The 24,625-nt window shown below is 63.0% G+C and overlaps 10 protein-coding genes across 12 annotated transcripts; 6 read left to right on the top strand and 4 right to left on the bottom strand.

Moving 5' to 3' along the window:
- Nucleotides 1-378: 378 nt before the first annotated feature.
- LOC62_04G006462 (uncharacterized protein) lies at nt 379-714 on the bottom strand (the record flags this gene model as incomplete). The annotated part of the gene is made up of 2 exons (XM_062773032.1): nt 379-514; nt 620-714. The coding sequence occupies 2 exons, from the start codon at nt 712-714 to the stop codon at nt 379-381; spliced, it is 231 nt and encodes a 76-aa protein (XP_062629016.1).
- Nucleotides 715-1,054: 340 nt separating this feature from the next.
- Nucleotides 1,055-2,259, bottom strand: REE1 (Regulation of enolase protein 1). The gene is made up of 4 exons (XM_062773031.1): nt 1,745-2,259; nt 1,669-1,670; nt 1,459-1,575; nt 1,055-1,402 (listed from the first exon to the last, which is right to left on the bottom strand). Exons 1-4 carry the CDS (start codon nt 1,976-1,978, stop codon nt 1,108-1,110), a joined length of 648 nt encoding a protein of 215 aa, XP_062629015.1. The 5' UTR covers nt 1,979-2,259; the 3' UTR covers nt 1,055-1,107.
- A 361-nt stretch (nt 2,260-2,620) lies between these two features.
- Nucleotides 2,621-4,342, top strand: FAXDC2_0 (Fatty acid hydroxylase domain-containing protein 2). Its single transcript, XM_062773030.1, has 5 exons — nt 2,621-2,877; nt 2,966-3,570; nt 3,739-3,842; nt 3,890-3,945; nt 4,000-4,342. Exons 1-5 carry the CDS (start codon nt 2,778-2,780, stop codon nt 4,164-4,166), a joined length of 1,032 nt encoding a protein of 343 aa, XP_062629014.1. The 5' UTR covers nt 2,621-2,777; the 3' UTR covers nt 4,167-4,342.
- Nucleotides 4,343-4,877: 535 nt separating this feature from the next.
- On the top strand, nt 4,878-5,206 carry LOC62_04G006459 (uncharacterized protein; the record flags this gene model as incomplete). The annotated part of the gene is made up of 2 exons (XM_062773029.1): nt 4,878-4,969; nt 5,074-5,206. The coding sequence occupies 2 exons, from the start codon at nt 4,878-4,880 to the stop codon at nt 5,204-5,206; spliced, it is 225 nt and encodes a 74-aa protein (XP_062629013.1).
- A 2,216-nt stretch (nt 5,207-7,422) lies between these two features.
- Nucleotides 7,423-8,448, top strand: AIM2. Its single transcript, XM_062773028.1, has 2 exons — nt 7,423-7,888; nt 7,936-8,448. Exons 1-2 carry the CDS (start codon nt 7,461-7,463, stop codon nt 8,327-8,329), a joined length of 822 nt encoding a protein of 273 aa, XP_062629012.1. The 5' UTR covers nt 7,423-7,460; the 3' UTR covers nt 8,330-8,448.
- Nucleotides 8,449-8,783: 335 nt separating this feature from the next.
- On the top strand, nt 8,784-14,242 carry MPH3_2 (Alpha-glucosides permease MPH3). 2 transcript variants are annotated; one of them, XM_062773026.1, is made up of 5 exons: nt 8,784-9,517; nt 9,566-12,206; nt 12,266-12,319; nt 12,559-13,014; nt 13,084-14,242. In XM_062773026.1, the coding sequence occupies exons 2-5, from the start codon at nt 12,062-12,064 to the stop codon at nt 14,133-14,135; spliced, it is 1,707 nt and encodes a 568-aa protein (XP_062629010.1). In that variant the 5' UTR covers nt 8,784-9,517; nt 9,566-12,061; the 3' UTR covers nt 14,136-14,242. The 2 variants fall into 2 exon arrangements, with proteins under 2 accessions (XP_062629010.1, XP_062629011.1); XM_062773027.1 differs by having other exon boundaries at nt 8,784-12,206.
- Nucleotides 14,243-14,784: 542 nt separating this feature from the next.
- On the top strand, nt 14,785-16,835 carry LOC62_04G006455 (uncharacterized protein; the record flags this gene model as incomplete). The annotated part of the gene is made up of 3 exons (XM_062773025.1): nt 14,785-15,305; nt 15,341-15,802; nt 15,836-16,835. 3 exons carry the CDS (start codon nt 14,785-14,787, stop codon nt 16,833-16,835), a joined length of 1,983 nt encoding a protein of 660 aa, XP_062629009.1.
- A 455-nt stretch (nt 16,836-17,290) lies between these two features.
- Nucleotides 17,291-19,296, top strand: LOC62_04G006454 (uncharacterized protein). The gene is made up of 5 exons (XM_062773024.1): nt 17,291-17,461; nt 17,531-17,799; nt 17,883-18,024; nt 18,102-18,918; nt 18,962-19,296. Exons 1-5 carry the CDS (start codon nt 17,344-17,346, stop codon nt 19,185-19,187), a joined length of 1,572 nt encoding a protein of 523 aa, XP_062629008.1. The 5' UTR covers nt 17,291-17,343; the 3' UTR covers nt 19,188-19,296.
- Nucleotides 19,273-21,443, bottom strand: FUM15_4 (Cytochrome P450 monooxygenase FUM15). The gene is made up of 3 exons (XM_062773023.1): nt 20,399-21,443; nt 20,284-20,343; nt 19,273-20,213 (listed from the first exon to the last, which is right to left on the bottom strand). The coding sequence occupies exons 1-3, from the start codon at nt 21,221-21,223 to the stop codon at nt 19,377-19,379; spliced, it is 1,722 nt and encodes a 573-aa protein (XP_062629007.1). The 5' UTR covers nt 21,224-21,443; the 3' UTR covers nt 19,273-19,376.
- Nucleotides 21,444-21,855: 412 nt separating this feature from the next.
- On the bottom strand, nt 21,856-24,088 carry fcyB_2 (Purine-cytosine permease fcyB). Of its 2 annotated transcripts, XM_062773021.1 has the most exons (11): nt 24,042-24,088; nt 23,862-24,002; nt 23,727-23,822; nt 23,469-23,674; nt 23,288-23,418; nt 22,706-23,254; nt 22,568-22,636; nt 22,500-22,516; nt 22,384-22,452; nt 22,184-22,344; nt 21,856-22,143 (listed from the first exon to the last, which is right to left on the bottom strand). In XM_062773021.1, exons 1-11 carry the CDS (start codon nt 24,081-24,083, stop codon nt 22,077-22,079), a joined length of 1,548 nt encoding a protein of 515 aa, XP_062629006.1. In that variant the 5' UTR covers nt 24,084-24,088; the 3' UTR covers nt 21,856-22,076. The 2 variants fall into 2 exon arrangements, with proteins under 2 accessions (XP_062629006.1, XP_062629005.1); XM_062773022.1 differs by having other exon boundaries at nt 22,184-22,452.
- Nucleotides 24,089-24,625: the final 537 nt, after the last annotated feature.

Genomic DNA, 24,625 nt, shown 5'->3' with positions numbered 1-24,625 from the left:
CGCCCGTTGCGTGAATCCCACAATGGGCCAGCTGCCTGTCACCAGTGACCCGACGACCTGGTCAGAGCCGACCTCGGGCTGGCGCCGAGACGCGCGGTCAGAGTCACCCTGGCGCACTCGTTCGGGCGCCAGCTCGGGCACGTGGCGCCGTCGCATCATGTCCACCCCGTGGCGTGTACCTACCTACTGGTCATGGCGCCAAGTCGCCTATGTCGACGTCGAGTAGCCGGCCTTGCCGAGAGAGCGGCTCGCACCGCGCCACCACGTGTCCCCCCCACACACAGCACACAGCACACACACACACTCGACTACTGCATTCTCTTTCTTTGGTTCTACTCTCGCCCGTCCTACCCCCGCCTCAGGCTCCCATCCCCTGGATCAGATCGACCCGCCGTTCTCGGCCTTCTTGATGGGGATGAGCCAGCCGGCCACGGGGACGATGATGCCGCCCGTGAGGGAGTAGATGATGAACTTGATGCGGAAGGAAGTACGCGAGATGCCGCCGGGGATGGTGCTGGCTGTCAGCACTGCCGAGCGGAGCGAGGCTGTGCGGCGGCGGCGTGTGCTCGCCTGGTGAACGCGAGCCTGTGTCGTCGCCGCCGCCCCCCGCGCCACTCACTTGTCCACCGTGTTCTCGACGTGGGCAAAGCGGACGCCCTTGGCGAGGTGGGGGCGCGTGACGGCGCGCGAGGTGGAGCGGAGGATCATGGACATTGTGGTGGTTGTGGTGAGTGGTGGGTTGGTGATAGGAGGAAGAAGAAGAGACAAAGGAGCTAGTGCGGTGCGTGCTTCGCTCGACCGATCGATCCAGACCAGACAATGAGTGTGTGCTGCGTGCCGCGCGCAGCTTCCCACCACGCGCCCACCGGCCACCAGTGTCGTCACATGCAGCCTGGCAGCGTGGGGCCCGCTCGGTGCGCGTGCGCCACAGCGCGCGCTGTCAGCGGGGCGCTCGGACGCGCGAGGCTGAGCTCGGACTTGTGGCGTCGTGAGTAGGTATGTAAGTAGGCTTTTGGCGTGGGAGTGCGCGGCGCGCGGCGGCCACGACCACACGTTGTCTGGACAGCACTACGTCCTCTGCATTCTTCGTCCGCTCGGCGCAGCGCACTACACCTCGCCCTCGATACTCTTCGTCACCTCGGCCTCGCGCGGCGTGAAGCCCTCCTTGACGGTAAAGTCCTTGAAGCTCACGGCGGCCCCGCCCTCTTTGGGCGAGCAGGCCATGACGCCGACGAAAGCCTTGGTCGGGCCGCCCTCGGAGCCCTTGGCGTCGTTGGACGACGTCGGGCCAAACCACTTGACCTCGCGGATCATGTCGTCGCCGTGGAACACCTTGAGCTCGTTCGGCAGGCACACGATCGTGAAGCGCGGCGAGTCGTACAGGCGGCGCTTGGAGATGGACCTGGGCGTGGGGGTGAGCGGGGAGGGGGAGAGGGAGGGAAGGAAGGGGCGACGCACCAGTCAGAGTAAGGGTTGCACACCACCGCGCCGTTCCACAGCGCGCCGTTGTCGTACTCGATGCCCGCCTTGATCCACTGCGTCGGCGAGATCCAGAGGAAGATGGCGGCTTGGTCGCTGCGGCCGTGTCAGAGCTGTGGGCCGGTGGGCCTCGGCTGGGGGCGTGGATGCAGGCCAGGCTGTTGCCAAACAACGCAGCACGGTACTTACTACTGCGAAGAGTCAGCGCCATGTCTCGTCGCCCGCCTCGCTCGCCTGCGGCTCGCTCGGCGACTCGCGCACTCACCTGCACGCGCGGCTCGACGAACAGCTCGACGCTAATCTCGAACCCCTCTCCAATCTCGCGCTCAAAGCCCAGCGTGGGGCCGTCGCTCGAGTCGCGCTCAGTCGTGCGCCACCAGTCGGTCCCGCCCGTAGTGTTGGCAGCGAGGATGGCGCCGTCCTCCTGCGGCGTGCCGGCGAGCTTGTGCGCCGCGTGCAGGGCCTTCCAGCAGGCGTCGGTGAACGGGACGGAGGTCATTGCGGGTGTGTGTGAGTGGGCAAGTGAGTGGGAGATAGATGCCAAGAGTCGTGCTGGCGACGACACTGGTTGCCAAGTCGAGTCGGTTCGCAGTGGAGTGGGGCCTGACGGCGTCCGAATGTGGGGCGGTGTTGGTCGTGGTGGAGGCCGGAGCCGCTGTGCGGAGGTCTCTCAGGGCTGCGCCGAACTACTCGCCGACGATGCGCCGAGTGGCCGCAGGAAAGGTGAGCGAGAGAGCAGGTCGCTGTAGGCAGCCGATGCGATGGCAGCCGATGCATGTCCTGGCTGCAGCAAGGTGCTGGCGATTGTTGACATCAACACAACCGGACAACCAGTAGCCGCATACTAAAGGACGCGCGCGTTGCATACGTCATGCCGGTGATCCGAGCCCGTCCCGCACTCCATATTTTACTTGTTTGTGCATCGATCATTGTTTCTACGCGGACATATGGACACGCGGACAGTGACCGCGCAAGGTATCGTTACTCGGGCATGCGCGCTGATGCTGCGACAAGGCGGGTCGTCGGGCGTGGGTGAATGCGTGGGGTGGGTGCATGGGGGTGGTGGCTGTGGCACGGTACGATGTGGAACTGATCAAGATAACCGGGACTAGAGCTACTAGCTAGGCAAGCAAAGGGTCGACGACAACCCGGCAACTGTCCACTGTCCCATTTTGTGTGACTGACCACTCAACTGAATAAGAAGGCGCCAGCAACGACAAGCACGCAAAGTCTGGGACACTACATCTCGGCGCATTCTTGTTTCCTTCTTCTTTCTACGATACGACACGACAGCCACGATGGCGACAACAACACAGACATCAGTAGCGAACGGCAACGGCCATGCAAAGGGCAGCAACGGCAACGGCGCGGCTGCCGATCCCGAGCCATACACCGGCAGTGAGTCGGCGTGTCGAGCGACCGGCGACAGCGGCGGCGCTGGCGGCGGCAAGACACACATCGCACACTTAGCTGACACCACACGCAGAGGAGCACAAGTGGGCCGTGTCCTCTGCGACGCGCATCAACCACCAGCCGTCGCTCAACCTCATCCCGACGATTGCCTTCATCGTAGGCACGATCCTCTTCAACAAGTCGGTTTACGCCAAGCAGTTTTACACCTGGCTCAATGCAAACTACACCGAGTGGGAGATCAACGTGTACTGGACGCTGGGCATCACGACAGCCGTCTACTTTGGCCTCGGGTTTGTGTTCATGGCCGTCGACCTGTGGGAGCCCCTGCACAACCTGTTCAAGCGGTACAAGATCCAGCCCGACAAGCGCATCACCTGGGCCGACTACAAGCAGATCCTGCCCATCAACGTGCGCAACTTTGTGTTTGTCAACGTGCCCCTCACGCTCGTGGTCTCAAAGTACAAGAGCATGACCACGCGGTACGAGGACCTGCCGGGTGCGTGGGCCACCGTCGGCATCTACATCTTCGCGCTCTTCTGCGAGGAAGCGGGCTTCTTCTACGTCCACCGACTGTGCCACAACAAGCGCCTGTACGCGTCCATCCACAAGCTCCACCACACCTTCACGGCGCCGGTCGCGCTGGCCTCGACGTACGCGACAATGACCGAGCACCTTTTCGTGAGTAGCGGGTTGGTGGGACAGGATCTGGTGGGACAGGATCTGGTGGGACAGGATCTGGTGGGCGCCGAGCCGGTGGCCGGTGGCAAACGGCTACCTCCACGGCAGCCAACCGGTGCTGGGCTATTCCATTAGAGTGGCACATCACAATGGCGCTAACTCTCCCAGTCCAACCTGCTGCCCATCATCCTCGGCTTCCTGATCATGAACACGCACTGGGGCATGCTGGTCATGTTCTTCAACTCGTTGTCGTGCGGTACGCTCGCCACGCAGTAAGTCGGGCGCCTCCTCGCCACCAGGCCAACGCTCACCCCCACAGCTCCGACTACAACATTCCCGGCCTGTACGACGCGCTCGGCCACGACTGGCACCACTGTGAGTTGTGTGCTGTGGCCCTCGTTCTCTAGCGCAGCGCTGACCCTCGCCCAGACGCCTACACGGAGAACTTTGGCCCCGTCGGCCTCTTTGACGCAATCTACGGCACCGACACAAAGTACCAGCAGTGGCTCAAGGAGCTGGCCCGCCGCGACGCCGACCCCAACTGGCACAAGAAGGCGCGGGCCGAGCTCGCCACGCGCGTGCCATTGGAGCACTAGGGTGTCGCTGACTCGCGCGAGCGAGCGGCGCCGGGGGCGAGTTGCCAGCGCCGCGCGCGCTCGCGCCCCCACCCGACCTCGCCCCACCCCACCATCCCATACATCTATCTGTTCGACCGCCACGCACGCAGTAGCGATATCTGTACCATGAAGATGTAGCAATTGCCAGTTTTGCATGCGTCGTAGTGACGCGTAAACGAACTCTATCTCATCCAAGGCACCGAGGAACGGGTCTGCGGGATTGGCTGGCGGATTGGCCCGAACTCGCTCGCGACTTTGGCCGCAACTCATCTCCCATCGCCCACTCACCACCAACATGCGCGTCGAGCCCATCGGCATGTCCCACCTCACCCAGTGCACACGGACAAACGCACACACAAAGACGACTGACAGCAGCTACTGACCTGCACTGACCCCCTTACTTGCCAGGCGGACACTCGCCACCGCCCCCCACCTGGCCGCCCAAGCCACGACGACGCCAGGTGACTCACCGCCACGACGTCGGGCGTTGTCGCGACGAGGGCTGCGAAGAGTCCGAGAGGTCGCGGCGCAGAGTGGGCAGAGAGGAGGGGAAGGAGGGGGGTGCAAATCTCACCCACCCACCCACGGCTCCCACCACTGAAGACACCGCTTACACCACCACCACCACACCACACCACACCACACCACCACACCACTCACCCACCACCCCAACCCACACCCACCCACGCCATGTCCCTCGTCCTCCGCTCTACCGTCCGCGCCGCCCGCTCGGCCCGCCAGATGCAGGTGCGCTCGCTGCACGTCGAGAACAAGGTCGACAAGTGAGTGTGTGGGCCGCACCTCCTCCCTCTCTGTCCTTCCCTTCCCTTCCCTCGTCACCTCCCCCCGCCCCGCCCCTCGCGACCTCTCCCGCTCGCCCGCTCAGACTAATGCTTTCCAGGACCATCCCCGGCGGCAACAAGGCCCTCGCGATCAAGGTCGTCATCTACGGCTCCGTCGGCCTCTCGCTCCCATTCATCGCGACCAAGATCTCGCAGGACAAGGCCCGCGGAAACTAAGCGGCGCGTATGCTAGTCGCGAGCGCAGCGAGCGGCGAGCTGGCGGGCTCTTGCTCTGAACTGGCAGGCGTGAGCTGCATGCTTGCAACGCTGCACGTCGTAAAAGTGAATAGGGAATGCATAGACGGTCGTGGTGGTTTGGCTGGTCGGACCGGGCCGGGAGAGGGCGGCCAATGGCGGCGCGGCAATTGTGGGTGGTGCTGACTCTACTGGTGCTCGTGTCTCTGGCGAGCTGATTAACTGGAGCATGCTCAGTCTGTCTGGGGGCATGGCGCGGCTGCTCCAGTTGCTCCGCCATGGTTAGGTGCTGCTCTGCGCATGCATGCATATGCAGCATTGGAGCGACGCACCGGCGTCTACAGCCCACCTGCCGTGTCGTGCCAAGGCTGGCTCCCTCGGCCGGCCGGCAATGTCGCACGCACATCACGCCGCCTATGCAGCACAGCTCCATCTCTGCACCCCCAGCCTGCTCATTAGATCATCAGATGCCCAGATACCATATCCACGCCCACAAGCTCCGTCTACCTCCTATACATACGCGTCGAAAGCCTCGCTCACCCTCACCCCCTCGCCGCCGAAATCCATCGCCAAGATCAATGGCGTGCGACCTCACCATCGCCGCCGGCGCGCAACCAACCCTGGCGTGGCCGCTGACGCCGCGAGCTGACTCTTGCCTGCTGCAATACAAATTCTGCCCCGAAGCACAGGACTCTCGGGACACAGTCGCGCGGCTTTGGTGCTGGATTTCGGTTTCCGTCATACGTGCCTACACGAGCTCGTCATCGATAAAATCGACAAGCGCGACGTGGTCGTACAAATGTTGTTGTTACTGACTTTTCCACTGACACCACACCCTCAACTCCTCCTCTGCCATGACCATCGAGCCCCCCGCCGCGCCCGTCGCCACCCTCCCCATCCTCGACCTCTCCCTGCTGGACCAGGGCGAGGAAGCCGCCCAGCGCTTCCGCGACGAGCTCACGCGCGTCACCCACGAGATCGGCTTCTTCTACCTGACCGGCACGGGCGTGTCGCCCGAGCTCGAAGAGCGCATGCTGCGCGTCTCGCGCGAGTTCTTCGCCCTGCCAGAGGAGGACAAGCTCGCGATCCGCAACCACAAGTCGCCCCAGTTCCGGGGGTACACGCGCCTCGGGGACGAACAAACATACGGCAAGGTCGACTGGCGCGAGCAGATCGACATCTGCCCCGAGTCGGAGGCTGTCACCGACCCCTCGGCACCAGTGTACAAGCGCCTCGTGGGACCCAACCTGTGGCCGGACGACAAGCTGCCCGAGCTGCGCACAACCGCGGAAGAATGGCAGGCCAAGCTGTACGAGGTCAGCCGCAAGCTGCTGCGCAACTGGGCGATCGCGCTCGGCGCCGGCGGCGACTACTTTGACGACCATTTCGGCGACCCGTTCACGCTCATGAAGATTGTGCGCTACCCCGGCACTGAGCGCCCGAGCCAGGGCGTCGGCGCGCACAACGACGCCGGCGTGCTCACGCTGCTGTGGGTCGAGCCTGGTGTCGGCGGGCTGCAAGTGCAGCGCACCGACGGCGAGTGGATCGACGCGCCGCCCGTGCCGCACAGCTTCATCGTCAACATTGGCGAGCTGCTCGAGCTCTGCACGCAGGGATACCTGCGCGCGACGCCGCACCGCGTCATCTCGCCGCTCGCGCCAAACGAGCGCATCTCCGTGCCCTTCTTCTACAACCCGTCGCTCGACGCCCAGTTCCCCATCATCGACCTGCCCGCAGAGCTCAAAGACAAGGCCCGCCCCCGCCCGCGCGACCCCAAGAACCCATACTTTGACCTGTATGGCTGGAACGCGCTCAAGGGCCGCCTCCGCGCCCACCCCGACGTCGCGGCCATTTACCACCAGGACCTGCTCGACCAGGGCATCGCTGCCGCCGGGCTGAGGATGACGCCTGACCAGACGAGCAAACCCGCCGAGATCTAGCGTGCGAAAGGGGGCGAGCTAGCAAGCATGCTTGATAACGGCGCGAGTGGACGGGTGGACGTTGTTGTAAGATATGCATAGCGATGAGCAATCCCATCAGTGGACGGTGTCGGCTACATGCGCTGCTGGCCCTGCCCGCCCGCCCCCAAATACAGTACCCATCGCCGGCATTATTTTAGTCACGACGTCATGGTGATGCTGATGCTCGGGCTATATAACACGCGTCTTAGCCGCGCCAAGGAACGCTCTCGTTCTCACCATCCACATCACCTCGACCTACCTCACAACCACCCACAATGTCTGAGCAAACCTCTGTCAAGTCGTGCTGCGCCTCGGGCCACATCCACGCCGGCACCCCCGAGGGCGCCTTCAAGCAGCTGCACGGCCTCAACACGTACGTGACCGGCACGGGCAAGGACACGATCGTCTTCATCCCCGACATCTTTGGCGTGTACCCCAACGCGCAGCTGCTCGCCGACGAGTGGGCGCGCCTCGGCAGCTGGCGCGTCGTCATCCCCGACGTGTTCCAGGGCGACGCTGTCCCGCTCTCGCACCTCAACACCATCGTGCCCAACAACGGCGTCCTCGACAAGCGCACCGACAAGGGCAAGGAGGAGCAGGGCGCCAAGACTATGGAGATCCTCGGCCCCTGGCTCGGCAAGCACTCCCAGCAGGTTGTGCAGCCGCTCATCGAGACGTTTGTCAAGGGCATCAAGGCCGAGAGGTGGGTGTTGAAAGGGAAGGAAACGACCGCGCCTAACACACACACAGCGGCAAGGTCGCAGCCGTCGGCTTCTGCTGGGGTGCGCGTTACGCCGTGCTCCTCGGCGGCGGTGCCTCGCCGCTCGTCGACGCCGTGGTGGGCAACCACCCGTCGTTCCTCACGGAGGACGACATCGCCGCCGTGACCAAGACGCCCGTCGCCATCTTCTGGGGCGACAGGGACGAGATCCTCCCCGCTGCCCAGCTCGACGGCTTCGAGGCCGTCCTCACCAAGAACCTCGGCGGAACCAAGGTGCTCGTCAAGCGCTACGCCGGCACCGTGCATGGCTTCACGATCCGCGGCGACGACCAGAACGAGCGCGAGAAGAAGGAGAAGGAGGAGGCGGCGACGCTCGGCGTCGAGTTCACCAAGAAGGCCTTTGGCCAGGGCGCGAGCCTCTAAGTGAAGTGAAATGAAGATCTTGAAGAATCCGAACGGGAGCCTGTGAGCCTGATCTTCACAAAACCTCGAGAGGATTTCTCGGGCAACTACATCGGAATGGAGACCTTGAAGAATCTGAACGGAGGGCGTGCGAGGCTGATCTTCACTCAAGCCCCGAGATAATTCCTCAGGCAACTCATCACTCTGATCACACTCAAGGTTCTGATCGCACTCAAGACGGAACAACCGCGAGGCCTGTCGTGCGAGCGACAGCCTTCACGAGAGTTGGTACAGTGGATTCAGCGCACACCCGAGCCTGCTGCGCAGCAACGACCAACTTACGACAGCGGATCCGCTGTTGTGATCCTCACCAGCTCATCTCGGACCCGGCAGGCTTGCGACATCTCGGCAACCCGGTGGCATCCCAAGGCTCGCCGGGTCCGTGCACGCCTCTAAACCGACCCGAACCGATACACTTGGATGGCCGACCCACGCTAACCATAACTTAACTCCGGAGCGGCAGCTCCCAAGTACTCAACGCGCGCGGAATGCTCCGTTTGATGAGCAAGCAGGTTGAGTGAGGCACATTTCCATCACGGACGGGTCACACCCGTCCACCAGCGGGTCGCAACTCCTGCTAGCATCGGCCACGAAAGGACGTGCTCCAGAACGAAGTGGCAAGACGTCGGCACCACTCCATCGCTCCCGACAGCTCGAAGTTTGATCAACGTCGCAATCGAAGCCCGCAACAAGTCACGACGATGCCAAGGTGAGGTAACGACTGCCTCCAACTCGCCCAGGAATTGGGTAGCGCTAAGATCGTTGTCGAAGCGTTTTGAGATGGCTGGGGTCATTCTTCGTACCAAGACCTACCAGCGTCCATTCCAACGAGTCAACGTCCACCGATGTGGCCTCCGGCCTTCTGGCCGGTAGCGAGGCCCACAGCAGAGCCTGCTAGACACCGCTCTGGCTCCCGCCGTCCACGACAACGATCGCGTGTCCATTATGACTCTTTCGCCGGCCGTCAAGTTTCCACAGCAAACGCCGACCGCCGAGCCGTGGGCACCGAGCCCGTTGCTTCGTTGCCCTGCGGCACCGTTCTGGCCCGACCGAAACCGAAGTGGCTTGATGACAACGCCAAGGCGTCCGGCACGACCCCGCTCCAACCTCGGAGAACTCACTCATGACAAGCCACCACACATTGAGTTGGTGAGCAGAGGTCATCCTCCCGGGTTTCGCGTGCCGACGAGGTGTGAGAGGGAGAGCATTGGCTGGGTCGGCCCTCGTGATGGGGGACACGGGGTCTACTCACAGCGATGAGTTGATGGACGGTGGCCGCCGCGACGACCCTTCCCCAGTGCTGCGAGAGTCGGAGCACCAACTTGGATTGCGCGCGATCTGGGGAATGACGAGTCACGACACAAGGGGCACCGTCCCCCACATCTCCCACCACGTTGGCCTCCAAATGTCGTTCCTCCAAGGTCGGCGCCGGCGTCTGGACCTCCACACTGTGTCCGGTCCGAACGACCCAGCTGTGAGCACGCCAAGACCGCTACCCCAGGCGTTTCCACAAGACACCACTCTTGGCCCCGCCCTTGGCCTCCACTTTGTGATCAGATAATACCGCAACCTAGACATTTGGGGAGATATGGCGTGGCGTGGTCCATATCTCTTGGCCTCCACTCCGGAGATGCGCCGAATGTGTCGGAATCCATCAGCTGAGCGCCGTCCCTGCTGGCTGAGGAACAACCCCAGGCGTTTGGCGTCTGCGGGCGTCTGGAACAGGCGTCACGGGGTGGCGCCGAAGTCTGACCGTGCCGCGGGCCAGCAATGGCACGGGTGCCATACCTCTGCCTGCTGGTCTGCGGAAGCGAACCAAAGCCACAGGACCTGGCCACGTACGCTCAGTGCAGATCTCAGGTTGTTTACTCCACTTGCCCGTGTGCCCTGCGACCACGCGCACAAGTGGGCAAGATTTGGGATGCGGGTACAGAGGGGGTGGTGACGGCCACTTCCTCGGGATGGCTGCGGTCAACCACCAGCTGACGCTGGCAGACACGGGTGCACTACAACGACAGAATTGGTTTCTGCCGTCCACTACCGGATTAAGCGAAACGATCCAGCGATACCAACGAGTGAGACGAGAGCTGCGAGTAACCGACGAAACTGCCGACAACGACGCTGCCGTCACGTCGATCAACGGGGGTTCCTTGAGCAAGCGAACTGCTTCCTCGGTACTGTTGCATTGACTACTGTAGTGCGACGAGAACTGGAAGAGACGCAGATCCCGCGGACGCGGGGCTTCAAGCAGACGAAACCGAGGCCCCTCATGCACACATTCGTGTTGCCACTCGATTCAAACCCTGGGTACGATTCCGTCGGCAGGTGCCGTTGATCGCGTGTCGGCAGATGTGAGCCTTTCCCAAAGCACCCGACGTCACATGTTCCAATGCCGCTGTCAGCCATCCTCGCCAAAGTTACCAGACGACCAAGAGGACGAACAACAATCAACAACATGCCAATGCAGTGCCTCTGCAGGCACCCTGCATACCTCGAATGACGCCTTGCATCATCGTTGCCCCACAAACGACATGGCCCCACCTCCACTCTGAGCCCACAAAGCGCCTCTACGTTACGGCGCCGACCCACCGAACGAATAGAAAATAACCCGCCCCCATCGGAAACACACCGAGATGTGGAGGACCGCGCCGAGGTAGGCGAGAGGTGGGCCTAATTTGGCCACCGAGGTCGGTCTCTGAGCACCTAGGCACGGCGCATGCACGACGCAGACGGCGTCGGCATGTGACAGTGGGTTCGGCCGGTGCGGTCTGTCGCAAGGCGCGCGCGCCCAGTCGTCTCTCATCAAGCGCACTACGTGAGGGAAGCCAATTATGGCGGATTCTCTAAGCGGAAAAACAAGGATGACTTGAAACTAGCCCGCCGGTCTGTGAAGCTCCACGGCGCGCCGCGTGATGCGGCATCAGCCTGCGGGCTACCCTCGTGTTCGCGGCTCTTGGACAGCTCGTGCACACTCCCGCCAGCCCTTGACCTCCCGTTTGTGCACTCGCTGTTGGCTCTTGTTGCGCGAACAAACCCGGGTCGAGCCCCAATCAACGGCGACCCGCCCGGGCGAGCCCCGAGCCTCCACCGACGATGGACCGACAGACAAGGAGGGTGCCGAAATGAGTGGGGCCTGGCTCAGGGACACTCTCCGCGCAGCGTGTGCCACCCTAGGCCAGACCTTTAGGTTCGGTGAAGCGAACCGACACTCCCAATTTGGCCCGCAAGCCCGACAACGCAAAACACGGTGGGCCCGCGTGACCCGGTCCCCCATCAACCCCACGGAGCGAGCGGGACAGCAAAGAGAACTCAAGGGGCGAGCAGGGCCAAGCGAGGGCAACGCGCAGCGCGCACCCACGAAGACGGCCAACCCTCTCTGCTCGCGACCTGCCGTGCTGACGATCTCCCGGGGCCGTGTACCCCAATCGGTCCCCCGCCGAAATCCTCCCGGTGTGGAGGCTCCGGTTCAACAGGGGGTATGAGCCGAGGACTCGCGGCCATCACCTCGGGAACGGCGCGGTGGACAACAAGTACTTAAACCTGGTGTCGCCAGGCTGTTTGGCCCCCATCGTCCCCTCGTGACTGCTACCTCGACAGCTACTGCGCGAGTGACCGACCGAGCGACCCAGAGCCCGACCACACGAACACTACCCCCTCTCCCGACTACCACTCCCTCACACACCCGCCATCACCATGGCCGCCTCTGACGATGAGAAGTACGCCGAGAAGGGAGACGTGATGCACCTCGACCAGCCCGCGTCTTCCGAGGCCGCCCAGATCCGTAGCGATGCCATGGAGGCTGAGGAGAACGAGCTCCGTATGGGCCTCGTCGAGGGTCGTGAGTTTTTGCGCGCGGCGAATACTCTCGCAGGAGGCACATGCTGACCAGCCTCACAGTCAAGACCTACCCCACCGCCGTCTTCTGGTCGTTCGCCATCTCCCTCCTCATCGGTGAGTAATAGTAGTAGTGGCTTTAGCATTGCCGCAAAGCGTGCGGACTGCGAAATGGCCGGTCAGGTCAGCCTGCGGGCAGTCACAAATTGCCACTGCCGCACGGTAACGGCGCCGCGCCAAGGTCACATGGTGTGTGGCGCTATTTGGCTAGCTGCCAAGAGACTCCGTTCCTGCCCACCCACCCGCGTGCTACCGCTCCCCCACCCACCCGCCGAATGCCGCTGACCACTCCGCAGTCATGGAGGGTTACGACACGGCCGTGCTCAACAACATTATCGGTCTCGAGTCGTTCCGTCGCCACTTTGGTTACGACACTGGCGACACGTCCGACCCATCGCAGCAGTGGCAGCTGTCTGCCGCATGGCAGACTGCTGTTGGCCAGGCGCCCTCCATCGGTTGTTTCGTCGGTATCTTCATCGCCTCGTGGGCTCAGGACCGCTGGGGCTACAAGCGCACCATCCAGGTTGCTCTCGTCTCGCTCACTGGCTTCATCTTCATCAACTTCTTCGCCGTCAATGTCCAGATGCTCTTCGTCGGTGAGCTGCTCTGCGGTCTCCCCTGGGGCGCCTTCTCCTCCTCGGCCGTCTCGTACGCTTCCGACGTCACCCCCATCCCCCTCCGCGGCTACCTCACGACGTACGTCAACCTCTGCTGGATTATCGGACAAATCTTGGCAGCTGGCATCCTTAAGCGTGAGTTTCCCGGATTTTCTTTTCTTTTTGTTTCTTTTCTTTTTCTACCGGTACTGACACTTCACCCAGGAGCCATTACGCTCGAGGGCAAGTGGGGCTACAAGGTTCCCTTCGCCATCCAGTGGGTCTGGGTCGTTCCCCTCTTCATTGTCGCCCTCGTCGCGCCCGAGTCGCCATGGTTCCTCGTCCGCAAGGGCCGCCTCGAGGAGGCCGAGGCCGTTGTTGTCCGCCTCTCGAGCAAGACCCACAAGGTCGACCCTGCGAAGACGGTCGCCATGATGGTCCGCACCAACCAGATGGAGGTCGAGGCCGAGATTGGTGGCACGTTTGCCGACTGCTTCAGGGGCTCCGACCTCCGTCGTACCGAGATCTCGTGCCTCACCTGGATGTGCCAGCACTTGTGCGGCATGGTCTTCTGTGGCTCGCCCGTCTACTTCCTTCAGCAGGCTGGTCTCAGCGAGGACAAGTCGTTCGACGCCAACCTCGGCATCACCTTCATGGCCTTTGTCGGCACCCTTCTCTCCTGGGTTACCCTCACTGTTGGCGGCCGTCGTCCCTTCTTCATTGGTGGCATGGTCTTTATGAGCAGCATCATGTGGATCATTGGCGGCATCTCGTGGCCGGCCGACCACCACAACAGCGCTCGCTGGGGACAGGCCATCCTCATCATGATTTTCGTCTTTGCCTACGACTTCACCATTGGGCCCTTGACCTACTGCATCGTCGGCGAGACCTCGGCTACCCGCCTCCGCTCCAAGACTGTCGGCCTCGCCCGCAACGCGTACAACGTCACTGGTGTCTGCGCTGGTATCCTCAACACGTACATGGTCAACAAGACTGCCTGGAACTGGAAGGGCCGTGCCGCTCTCCTATGGGCGTTCACCGCCGTCATCATGACCATCTGGTGCTACTTCCGTCTCCCCGAGATGAAGGGCCGCTCGTACCGTGAACTCGACCTGCTCTTCGAGCGCAAGGTCCCCGCCCGCCAGTTCAAGAACACCATCATCTCCGAGGAGGACGACGGTGGCGCGCTCAACAACCCCAACGCCATCCCCGTCGACGTCAACACTGGCCGCAAGTTCTCGACGGCTAGCGCGCTCCACGGCGACAGCAAGGTTTAAGAAGGGCAGGAGAGTAGGGTAGGGTGTGTGTCATCAGTAGCAGTGCTCAGTAGTGTGTAAAGAGGCGTGACAGGACGTAATGGGGATGCAACTGGTATGAAGCAGCAGCTTGACGGCGGGGTGCTAGTTGGTGTGTTGACCAGCGGCGGAGGCGCGCAGAGGCAGACTTGCAGTTGGCAAGGGTGGTGAGAGACAGTTTCGCCACGGGGCCGCCGCTGAACCATTCATTACCTTTGTCCGCAGGCACCATTGCCCTCGAGGGTAAAGAAGGTGCGCATAGTGTAGCAATAGCGCGTCTGGAACGCAACTAACACTGAGAATGCAATGTTAAGCAGTGAGTAGTGTGGAGACTACCCGGACCTGCGACCACCCACATGCCCAGAGACAAGTCGCCGCACACCCTGAACCACTCTCCAGGAATGTCGGATGCAATGACGGGCTCGGCAGGCCATTAACGTTTCATCGAGCCCGCTGCTGCTGCCTGGTGCACCATGTGGACGAGGCGGCCATCTGGCTGGCTGGGCTGGACGACGCTCCGCTCCGCGCTTTTGCTAACTGCTTCTCCAACTGACTGCGCGGCGACAACCGACCACTCACCACCGCCAACGGCTAGCGCTCACCGATGGCGTTGTCGCCGCCCACGCTCGCGATGGCACCGCGCCAGGCTAGGCCTCGCCTTGTGGCGTCCGCGTTGCCCCTCGTGCTGCTCCTGCTCAAGCCCACACACGCGGCGTTCACCCCGACCCTCTTCTTCAACTACACCTTCCCCCACCACTCCCCGATGCTATGGTATAACCCCGAGTTCCCGTGGAACGTGAGCTTCGATGGCACGCCATGGGCGAGCCGGCAGGACGGGATGCTGGGGCTGGGGCCAAGCCGCCACTTTGCGCCGGACGGAACGAGCGGCGCGCGGAGCTTTGACCTCGTGTTTCCCTTCACGGCTGCGTATGTGTACGGGCGAGGGGCCGCGCCGGCGGCTGGGGGCGGCGCGGTGCCCATCTTCAAGATGGACGAGACGGATCTCGCGTCGACGGTGAAGAGTTTGGACGGGCCCGTGCTCGCCAGCGAGGGCAACAGGCCGTATGGCACGCAGGTGCTCCGCTTCGGCACGACCAACGGGCTGATCGAGGTGGATGGGGTGACCTTCACCACGGGCCTGCAGAGCAACGCGTAAGTTGCGCTCTTGGCGGCCTGGCTGACGGCAGGACCTCGTTCGAGGGCATGCCGCGCACCGAGTTCCCGTTCGTCGTTAACGGTGCCAAGAATCCGGCAGTCACGACGCTGGACAACAATATCCGGATCGTGACACAGCTCGGTGGCGTGGGCGGCCAAGTGAGCGTCAAGCAGGACATCATGTACCTCCTCGCGGGGGAGAACATCACGGCCCCGATTCCGGCCGGGTCAGCCTTCATGAGCCTCCACGGCACGACGGGGCCAGACCACGGCAACTTCTACCTTCGCATTGTGCCGCCACCGCCGAACTGGAAGTTTGGCGCCGGCGACCAGAACTGGGCCATCCTGAGCGCCGCGAGCCCGTTCGTCGTGCCGAACGCGACGCACTTTGCGTGGCCGCTAGACCCGGCGCAGAGCTACTCGCTGCAGCTGAGCAAGGCGGCGTACAACGCCACGACGGGGCTCAGCTCCATGCTGTTCTACCAGGGCTCGGCGTGAGTTGGTCATTGTGGCAGAGCTGACGGAAGCGACGCGAGCGCGACGGTCACGGCGACTGGGGTTGGTGGCGGTGGGCCGATCGAGACGGGCGGCGGAAGCGGGGCTGGCAGCGGAACTGGTGGCAATGGGTCCACTGGCGGGCCTAACGGAGGTGGGAACACGGGCAGCCCCAACCCGACCGGCGGGTCCACGCCCAAGTCCAACGCCGGCGCCATCGCCGGCGGAGTAGTCGGCGGGGTGTTCCTCCTTGCCCTGCTCGCCGGGCTGGCTCTCTGCCTCCGCCGAAGGCGCCAGCGTGCCGCCCTCCCCCTCGCCACACCGTTCACGCCCGACGCGAAGAACACGCTCGACCTGAACGACATGTCCAACCTGGCGCAGGAGGACCGGCTCCGGATCGACGCGTACGACGACACCAAGTCGGGCTTTGGCGACCTGGGCCACCGGCCCGCCGACGACCGGCTGAGCCCGCAGGTGAGCGTGAGCAACATGCGGCGCACTGGTGCCGGTGCTGGCCCCAGCTCGCTCAGCAGCCCCACCACCCCGGGCAACGGCGTCGTCACGCCCGCGCTCCCCGTCCCGAGCGGCACCACGTTGTCCGACCGGCGTGAGGTGCTTGCCTCGAGCTCGAGCGACCCCGACCCCGAGCCCGAGGTCGACGCTGGCCGTATCCCGCATGAGCGCCCGCCGCCGACGTATAACCCCGACTGGCGGGACGAGGATGACCGCGGCCGGCGGCGCCGGGCGCCTGCCCCGCGCGCGGGCCCGAGCAGGGCACAGGCCAAGGCAGCTGCGCAGGCCGCCGCGGCGGACCCAGAGCCGGACGGAGGCAAGCCCTCGGGGTCCCGCCCGCTGCCGGAGACGCCGGGCGACCGCTTCTCGGCGATGAAGGACGCGCTCCGCCGCCCAAGGCGCGGGTATGAGGAGATGAAGGAGGCCTTGAGGCGCGGGGGAGGGGCCGAGGCTGGGCCTATTAGCGGGTACGAGGAGATGAAGGAGGAGCTGCGGCGCGGCGACGACGCGCCGCGGTGAGCTTGTAGGGAAGGCATGGCATGTATCCTTAGATTAGATTGTCAGCGATCAGCTGGCGTCGGCGTCAGCACACGCCGCCGTGCCCGTGCACACACACGGTGGTGACAACCGTGCTTGGCGGGGCACACACGACGCGTCGTGTATCGTCGTGAAGTGAAGACAGCAACAGCCGCGCGCGGGTGCGTGGTGCCTCGACGGACTGCGACGCGGCGACGGCGATGGCTGCCTTCGCCGAGCTGCATGCATGGCCAAGGCGGATGCCAAGGCACGCCCGCCGCGTCAGCCGCATGCGCGGGACTCACCTTCCCGCCCAAGCTCGAGTTGGGTTAGTTGCCCACCTGAAATGGATGAATTGAAAAAAAGTGTATTGGGTCCTGAAGGATTTTGTAAAAAGCTGAAGCACGTTGATTAGACTGGCCTGCTGTTGTCAACGGCATCTTGACGCGCCGATCTGTCTCTCATTTACATCGTCGCCGCCGCCGTTCACACCAACCAGCACCCCGATACAATGGGCTACCGCGACGACCGGGAGGAGGAGGAGAACATCCCGCTGCGCGCAGGCAGCGACGACGACGGCCACGAGCAGTTTGTCGTGCATGCGCCCCGTCCGCGCTCAAAGTCGCCTAGTACGTTTGTCGTCGCGTCGTCGTCGTCTGGGGCAACGGGCGCAAGCAAGCTAACGACCCCGCGCGCAGCACTATCGTTGCACACGCTCTTCCAGAAGCGCAACTGGCTGCTACTATGCGTTTCGGCCATCGCGATCATGTCAACCACCATGCTGCTCGCTGGCAAGCGATTCCCGTCGCTGATCGGAAACAAGGCGTACCACGACCTCGTGACCGTGCCAAAGTTTGAGAAGTCGGACCCTAACGAGTCCTTCAACTACCGCTGGTACACCGAGGCCAAGCTACGCTGGCTGACGGCGTGTCTCGCGCGCGACGACTGCCCGGAAAACGCAGACAAGGTGAGTCGGGGGCGGGGCGGGGCGGGAGTGCTGCGGAGGAGCGCCCGAGATGGAGCCGGAGCCTCGACTAACAAGCCCCCCAGGTCATCATTGTCAACACGTACCACTGCCAGTGGGCCCTCGACGACGAATACCACGGCGGCGAGGGTGTGTGGTGCCTCGGCCTCATCAGGTCGTGGGAGCGCCAAGGATACACCGTGTTACACGGTGGCGATGTTGACTGGAGTGAGTGGTGCGGCGGGATGGGCTACGGGCGGGAGAACTTTGAGACCGATCCCGAAGACGCATACTTACCCCCGCAGGGTTCGTCTACAACATCTACCGCCAGATTCCCGACCTCGTCAAGGTCATCTTATCTGATGACGGGAATGACGACCGGAACGGCAACTGGAAGAAGTACACCAAGACGCTCGAACGCAAGGACGGCATCCCGGTGTGGAAGTACTTTGGCGTGTCGTACTACATGACGGGGTCGCAGACGCAGGTGGGCCACGCCTGGATCGTGACGTGCGAGAACGACCCGCCCGAGCAGCACCACATCGAGGTGCACAACGGCGTGGCGTGGCTGTACACTGGCGACGAGGACCTGCAGGTGCGCGCGACGCCCGACCACTCGCGCTTCACGTGGCTGGGATACCCGTTGCACCCGTCGCCCGAGGAGACGCAGATCACGCCGTGGCACGAGCGCAAGAACCGTGTGTGGGTCATGACCAAGGAGGCGCACCTGTTCCACAACGGCCACCAGCAGGTGTACAACCTGAGCTTCTTCACCGACGCGCACAACGAGCTCTCCAAGGAGTTTGAGGGCTTCGAGTTTGTCGGCGGGTGGCAGGACCACCGGAACGACGAGGAGAAGGCGGCCAACCCGATCCCGAAGGAGGTCAAGAACTTTGGCCGCCTCAACGCGACCGAGTTTGACAAGGAGTATTCTGTCTCGCGCATGATGCTGGGTGTCGGCTCGCCGCCTCTCAGCCCGAGCCCGTACCGTGCCATGAGCCGCGCCGTGCCCTTTGGCCACCCGCACCGCCTGCGCGACGACCTCAAGCCCGAGGACGACCCGCAGGACGACCGCAACTGGGGATACCGCCAGCACGAGGGGATGCAGCGGGTGCCAGAGCCGTAAGTTGTGCACGGGCAGGAGCCGCTGGCGCTGACAAGACAGATACGCATACCAGATTGAAGCATTCAACTACACTGCGTTTGTGGGCGCAATCCGCAAGGCGTTATCCACACCCCTCGAGTACCCGCTCCGCTTTGAGCGCATGCGTGCCGAGCGCGCAGACAAGCGGTTGTCCGACTTTGTCGACGCCGACTGGCATGGGTACGCCGAGGCGATTCTCAACCGAAGAATCGCGGGCACGGACACCGGCGAGGAGTTTGTTCTGTGAAGAGGACGCTATCTCAAGGGACATTGATCAGTTTGGATGGGAACGGCGCGAGGGCGGTGCCGGATAGACTCTGTACCACTAAATGTACTCGATACAATGCGTACATTCTACTAGCACAGTAGGACTACTTTGATTTCAATTTGCTGCTGCTGATATCTTGACATTGTTCGCACTTCTTCCTCCTCGGCATTACTCCCTCTTCCTGACAAGGAGGGGCATCTGGGGGCCGAGCTTCTTCTCGGACGCGACGACGGGACGCTGCACGATCATCCACTCGCGCTCCATCTTGGGCCTGGACGGGAGGGGCTCGAAGGTGAAGCCGCGGATCATGACGAAGAGGGCGGCCTTGATCTCGAGCACGGCGAAGCGGTAGCCGATGCAGTGGCGCGCGCCGCCGAGGAACGAGAGCAGGTTGCCATACACGCCGGGCACCTTTTGCAGGGCGGGGCGGTCAAAGCGGTCGGGGTTGAACTCCTTTGCGTCGGGCCCCCAGACGGTCTCGGACTGGTTGACGCCCATGACAGACAAGAAGATCTCGGTGCCGGCGGGGACGTGGACCGAGTCGATCATCTTGCCGTTGCGGCCCTTGACGGGGGTGCCGAGGGGGAGGGTGATGTCGTCGATGGGCGTGCGCATCGTGCCGATGACGGGGTTGTCGGTGCGCATGATCTCGCGGACCACCTTGTCGAGGTAGGGTAGGTTGGAAAGCTCGTCAAACGTCGGCTCGGGGTCGGGCACGGTCGCGAGCTCGGCATACAGCTTCTCCTGGATGTCGGGGTGGAACGCCAGCTTCTCGAGACACCAGCTCAGCGTGCCGCTCGTCGTCTCGTGCCCGGCAAACATGAAGGTCGTCATCTGGTTAAGCACCTCCTCGTCGGTGAGCTTCTGGTCGTCGCGCAGATCGGGGTCGGTGTTGGCGCGGATGAGGAGCGAGAGCAGGTCCTTCTCGCCCGCCAGGTCGTCGTTCTCACTCAGGCCCGCCTCGCGCTCCTTCTTGATGGCAATTGTCTTCTGCTGCAGCAATTTCTGTGGCGACGGGTCAGTGGCCAGGCACCACCACTCTCCCAACGGAGAGGAGAACAACCGCGGTACTCACCATGCCGTGAGCCGCGGAAATCGCCATGTTCTTCTCGACAATGTCACGGCGCTTGCTGGGCTACGTGGCGTCAGTCATGCATTCGTGTTCCCACGCCCACGCCCAGAGCACGCACGATAATCTTCTTCAGGATGGGGAACCAGGCCTCGGCGATCATGAGAGGCGTCATGTGGTGCGTCGCGTTGGCCATGTCACGGTATGCGTCGGACAGCTCGGAGCCCGTGTTGCTCAGCGCGCCGAGCTCGACGTTCATGCCGGCGAGACCGAGGATGTCGAGGGAGAGCTTGTTGAGAGTGTTGAGCACGTCAATCTTGCATGCGCCGGGCACAATGTCCTCGGGCACCGGGGGCGTGTAGCTGGGTGGATCGGAGCCCTCCCAGTCGCCGCCCGTCTCGATCATGCGGTTCCAGACGCCCTGCAGCTCGTAGCTCTTTGCCCAGAAGGGCGGGAGGAGGTTCTTGGTGTGGTTGGGCGAGAAGGCGGGCTGGAGGACTCGGCGCTGTGCGCGGTGCTTGTGGCCCTCGGACGAGAGGAGGCCGTTGCCGAGCACACTCTCGAGGATACGGCTCGACGACGCGGGCTTGGTGAAGCTGTACGAGTGCTGCAGGACGTAGCCGATCGCCTGGATGTCGCTCGTGACGAGCTGCTTGCGGCCCAGCAGGGCAGTGACGCGGAGCGTCCCGCCGTACTTTTCGAACCAGATCTTGTTGTACTCGCCTGGCTGGCCGTGGATAATCTGCAGCATGTTGCCCCAGAGGAGGTTGGCCGAGGGCGGGCCGTCGAGGTTGCTCCACTTCCAGCTGCGCGACTTGACGAGCACGTAGACGAACACGGCGATCACGAGCGTGAGCAGCCCCCCGGCCACGACGGCGACGGGGTGCCGCGTCCATGCTGGGAGCGCTTCGAGCAGCGGCTCGATGAAGCGGGTCAAGGCGGACATGATGTTGGGGTTAGCTACAGCACTGATCGCCGCTGTAGTTTGTTGAGGGGGGGTAGTAGTAGTGATAGGGGCGCGTCGACCCCCCGGCTATGGAAGCCGTATAGTTTTTATGCTTGCCGCTGCTGTTGCATGCCCGGGCATGTTGATGATGCCGGTGAGCATTGGGTTTCTTGGGACGCGGTCACTGCTTGCCGTTCGACAACGAGATCGAGAACTTGGCAGCCGAGCGAACCCAAAGGTGCCTTTTGCTAACTCGGTGATGGGTGCCCGAGTAAACAGCATAACAGACACAACCTCGTTCTTGGCCCTGCGACGAGGCGGCCCCGTCGCCTCGGCGAGTTGTGCCCCGCCTACCTCGGGGGATATCAACACGCTAAGACTGTGTCGTTTCGGCTGCGTTGCAAAGCAGCACAAGGCGACTTGGCAGCGTGCGTGCAGGCCCAACCAACCAAGGCGGCAGGTGGGCGGGGCGGCGGCCGTCAATCAGCGAACAGCAGCACCCCGCAGTGGCGCCTTGGCCCCGCACACCCGCACCCCCCCCCCCCTCGTGATGTAGCTGCGGCAATGGCCAAGCCTTACCGGCGGACAAGGCCGGCTGCCAATGAAAGCCAATGCAAGCCACTCCATTCCACTCCACAGCCAACTCCTCATTCACATGGAGCCTGCATGGAGCCTTATCCCGGCGGTTATCCCGCACGCTACAGCCGCGCTACGCGAGCCGTCCGTGGGATTATCGACGTATCCCACAGGGATCAAGTGCCACCACCACGACATGACGCGTCACGCGCGCCGCGCTTGCGACAGTGCGATCGACGTCGACAACTACACCTAACCCCCTGCCTGCCTGCTGCCACTACCGCCCAGTCATCCTGTACTCGATGTACCGGAGCGGCGGGTAAAGCACACCCGTGGTGATGGCGCTGGGGGTATCAGCGGGGCAACTCATGCTCGTTTACTCACCTCATCTCAAAGCCCAAGTCACCACCGTACTCGCCCAGCGTGGCGGCCAACGGGCCAATGTACCACGTCTGCGCCATTGACACGACCGCCAAACCGGCGCCCGCGGCACACGAAAAGATGCCCGCAATACCAATGGGGAGGCGCTTGATATCGTGGTAGGCCTGGAATGTGAGCGCTAGCCTCACGCGCGTGTCACCCACGTTCAGGTCATATCCTCCAGGAATGACGAAACGGCGGAAGATGAAGTGCTCCTCTGCGACGACGACAATCTGGGATAGGGTTAGCCCGATAAGTGGTCCGGGTAGGTAGGGCTCACAAAGAACGCGATCCAGTCTGGGACAGGGTCAGCCGGCGCCCGAGAGTCAAAGCCGAAACTTCACTTACACCCGAGAATGGCCAAGAAGTTGGACAGCACCGTGCTGAAGTGTTCCCGGCCAGCGATGGCAGCGACAGCTAGTGGCGGGGTTAGCGAACGCCGAGGACACCGACGGTATGCTGTTTGCGGCGACATCTTGTACGCACTGTAGATGACAAACACGAGGACAGTCCAAATAGCCCTAGGCACCTTTTGGAACAAGGGCATCAACGTCTGGATCGACAGGGCAGCCGAGTATGTGTTTGGGATGCAGTTTGAGATGATGCTGAAACTGAAGACGACCATGATAAACTTGCCGCCTCCGCCCCACGGCTTGAAGACTGCGTTGATGACGCCGCCAGCGTCGCCCTCAGCAAAGGCAGCAGCGTACTCCGGCACAGTCATGAGCACGGCGCCGAGCGTCTCGACAAACACGAGCGGGATCATGATGCCGAACCACGACATGGTGAACACCTTCCACTTGGGATAGTTGACGGGGAGGCGCGAGTTGAAGTCGGCCGCGACGGGTGCCCAGCCCGCCGCCGAGCTGAAGATGATGCCGCCAAAGCTGAGCATCGAGCCGGAATAAGCCTTGCCAGTCGCCTGCTCGCTGTCCTGCAGGTGCGGGCGGAAGCCGGCCTTGCCGCCGAGGCCGTACATGCAGCAGTAGAAGATGAACATGATGATCCAGGCATAGCGCTCCCAGTAGTGCATGGCTGGGGTCAGCGAAAGTCACAGCTCCCACACACCATTGTAGCCGAAGAAGCAGAGCACGAGCGCCAAGACGCCGACGATGACGACGCTCGCCTCGAGCGGCAGCTTGTTGTTTGACACATTGGTGAGTGTCTGTCCGCCAAGAATGACGGCCGTGCACGAGAAGCTAGGGTCCGTCAGCAGCAGGACCACGAGACGTGGCGTTGCGCAACCTACCCGAGCTGCGTGAGGATGTTGAAGATGCTGAAAATCGATGCGCCGACATACCCCACGCTGTACCGCGTGATCACCATGGTGCGCATGCCTGTCTGCGGGCCGAGCGTGGCGATGAAGCCCACGCACGCCGCGCCGAGGATGTTGAAGACGACGATGCAGATGACGGCGGAGCGGAGAGTGAGAGTGAAAAAGGCTTGCGCGAGCATCTGGGTTGTGTGAGCTGCCGGTGTTGGGTGCCGTTGGTCACGCGACACTTACGCCAACTGGCACGGTCGACACGGCGAGGTTTACACTCCACCAGAACACAAGCAGACCGATAGCATGCTTCGACGAGCGCTCGTCTTCCGGTACGCGCTGTTGTCAGTGCTGCAGCCGGAGAACTCTAGCACCCACCTCGATTCCGCGCGCCTCGACACCATTGCTGAACGCCTTATCAAGGAATCTGAACAGCGGGCTCTTGTGCCGCAGCTCGTCCTCGCGCTCCGCCGAAGTGTCGCCCACAGGCGCAGTGACATCGACGCGCTCGTGATCCTGCTGCCAGGTCAGCGCGTCCCAAACTACCGGCCAGCGTACCGTTTGCACCCCCTGCTCGAGGTCAACCTTCTCAGACGACATGGTGGGTGAGTGTGGTCAGTCGATTCTTCTTGCTCTTGCCAAGGCGCACTAAATATTCTCTGGTTATTCTCGTCCACCGTCCATAGTCAGTTGCCGCGGCGGGCACAAGCGAGCCCCGCATCGAGCGGGCGAGCGAGCGTACGCAGCCAGCCCAACCGGACCCATCCTCGCCTCGGGACGCTTGCTCGCTGGCTGACAAGCAGCACCACGCGCCGCAGCAGTGGACCGCATGGGCTCGGCTCGAGTGTTGATAAGGTGGAGCCTTGCGGCGCGAGGAGACGAGGGCGGAGCGTGATGCAAATAGCCCAAAAATCAGGACAGGCGCCAAACGGCCAAGCGGAGGCCGGTCACGCCGGACCTCGACGACGGGACCAAATTCTCGGCGTCGTTGGTCGGCCTCCGAGCCTCCGACGGAGCAACCACGGCCACTGACCGCTGGCTCGGCGCCGGGACACTGCTGCATCACACCCTACGACACCTCGGACACGACGACGAGCACTGCTACTCACTCACTCACTCTTATCGCAATCAGATATCCCTTA

Source organism: Vanrija pseudolonga, chromosome 4, assembly GCF_020906515.1.
Source record: "Vanrija pseudolonga chromosome 4, complete sequence".
NCBI classification, from domain to species: domain Eukaryota; kingdom Fungi; phylum Basidiomycota; class Tremellomycetes; order Trichosporonales; family Trichosporonaceae; genus Vanrija; species Vanrija pseudolonga.
This window is presented reverse-complemented; position numbering and strand designations above follow the sequence as displayed.

What these genes read in the sequence shown, in the direction of transcription:
- REE1 (XM_062773031.1), bottom strand. Translation starts at nt 1,978, where the DNA reads ATGACCTCCGTCCCGTTCACCGACGCCTGCTGGAAGGCCCTGCACGCG. An exon ending in TGCAACCCTTACTCTGACTG is followed by an intron (nt 1,403 to 1,458) that starts GTGCGTCGCCCC and finishes CCCCACGCCCAG; the next exon opens with GTCCATCTCCAAGCGCCGCC.
- fcyB_2 (XM_062773022.1), bottom strand. Translation starts at nt 24,083, where the DNA reads ATGTCGTCTGAGAAGGTTGACCTCGAGCAGGGGGTGCAAACG. An exon ending in CTGCTTCTTCGGCTACAATG is followed by an intron (nt 23,255 to 23,287) that starts GTGTGTGGGAGC and finishes CGCTGACCCCAG; the next exon opens with CCATGCACTACTGGGAGCGC. An exon ending in GACTTGGGCTTTGAGATGAG is followed by an intron (nt 22,144 to 22,183) that starts GTGAGTAAACGA and finishes TGATACCCCCAG; the next exon opens with CGCCATCACCACGGGTGTGC.
- FAXDC2_0 (XM_062773030.1), top strand. Translation starts at nt 2,778, where the DNA reads ATGGCGACAACAACACAGACATCAGTAGCGAACGGCAACGGCCATGCA. An exon ending in CAATGACCGAGCACCTTTTC is followed by an intron (nt 3,571 to 3,738) that starts GTGAGTAGCGGG and finishes TAACTCTCCCAG; the next exon opens with TCCAACCTGCTGCCCATCAT. An exon ending in CGGCCACGACTGGCACCACT is followed by an intron (nt 3,946 to 3,999) that starts GTGAGTTGTGTG and finishes ACCCTCGCCCAG; the next exon opens with ACGCCTACACGGAGAACTTT.
- MPH3_2 (XM_062773026.1), top strand. Translation starts at nt 12,062, where the DNA reads ATGGCCGCCTCTGACGATGAGAAGTACGCCGAGAAGGGAGACGTGATG. An exon ending in TATGGGCCTCGTCGAGGGTC is followed by an intron (nt 12,207 to 12,265) that starts GTGAGTTTTTGC and finishes CCAGCCTCACAG; the next exon opens with TCAAGACCTACCCCACCGCC. An exon ending in GGCAGCTGGCATCCTTAAGC is followed by an intron (nt 13,015 to 13,083) that starts GTGAGTTTCCCG and finishes CACTTCACCCAG; the next exon opens with GAGCCATTACGCTCGAGGGC.
- FUM15_4 (XM_062773023.1), bottom strand. Translation starts at nt 21,223, where the DNA reads ATGTCCGCCTTGACCCGCTTCATCGAGCCGCTGCTCGAAGCGCTCCCA. An exon ending in CCATCCTGAAGAAGATTATC is followed by an intron (nt 20,344 to 20,398) that starts GTGCGTGCTCTG and finishes GACGCCACGTAG; the next exon opens with CCCAGCAAGCGCCGTGACAT. An exon ending in TTTCCGCGGCTCACGGCATG is followed by an intron (nt 20,214 to 20,283) that starts GTGAGTACCGCG and finishes CCGTCGCCACAG; the next exon opens with AAATTGCTGCAGCAGAAGAC.
- AIM2 (XM_062773028.1), top strand. Translation starts at nt 7,461, where the DNA reads ATGTCTGAGCAAACCTCTGTCAAGTCGTGCTGCGCCTCGGGCCACATC. An exon ending in AAGGGCATCAAGGCCGAGAG is followed by an intron (nt 7,889 to 7,935) that starts GTGGGTGTTGAA and finishes ACACACACACAG; the next exon opens with CGGCAAGGTCGCAGCCGTCG.
- LOC62_04G006454 (XM_062773024.1), top strand. Translation starts at nt 17,344, where the DNA reads ATGGGCTACCGCGACGACCGGGAGGAGGAGGAGAACATCCCGCTGCGC. An exon ending in TCCGCGCTCAAAGTCGCCTA is followed by an intron (nt 17,462 to 17,530) that starts GTACGTTTGTCG and finishes CCCCGCGCGCAG; the next exon opens with CACTATCGTTGCACACGCTC. An exon ending in CGGTGGCGATGTTGACTGGA is followed by an intron (nt 18,025 to 18,101) that starts GTGAGTGGTGCG and finishes TTACCCCCGCAG; the next exon opens with GGTTCGTCTACAACATCTAC.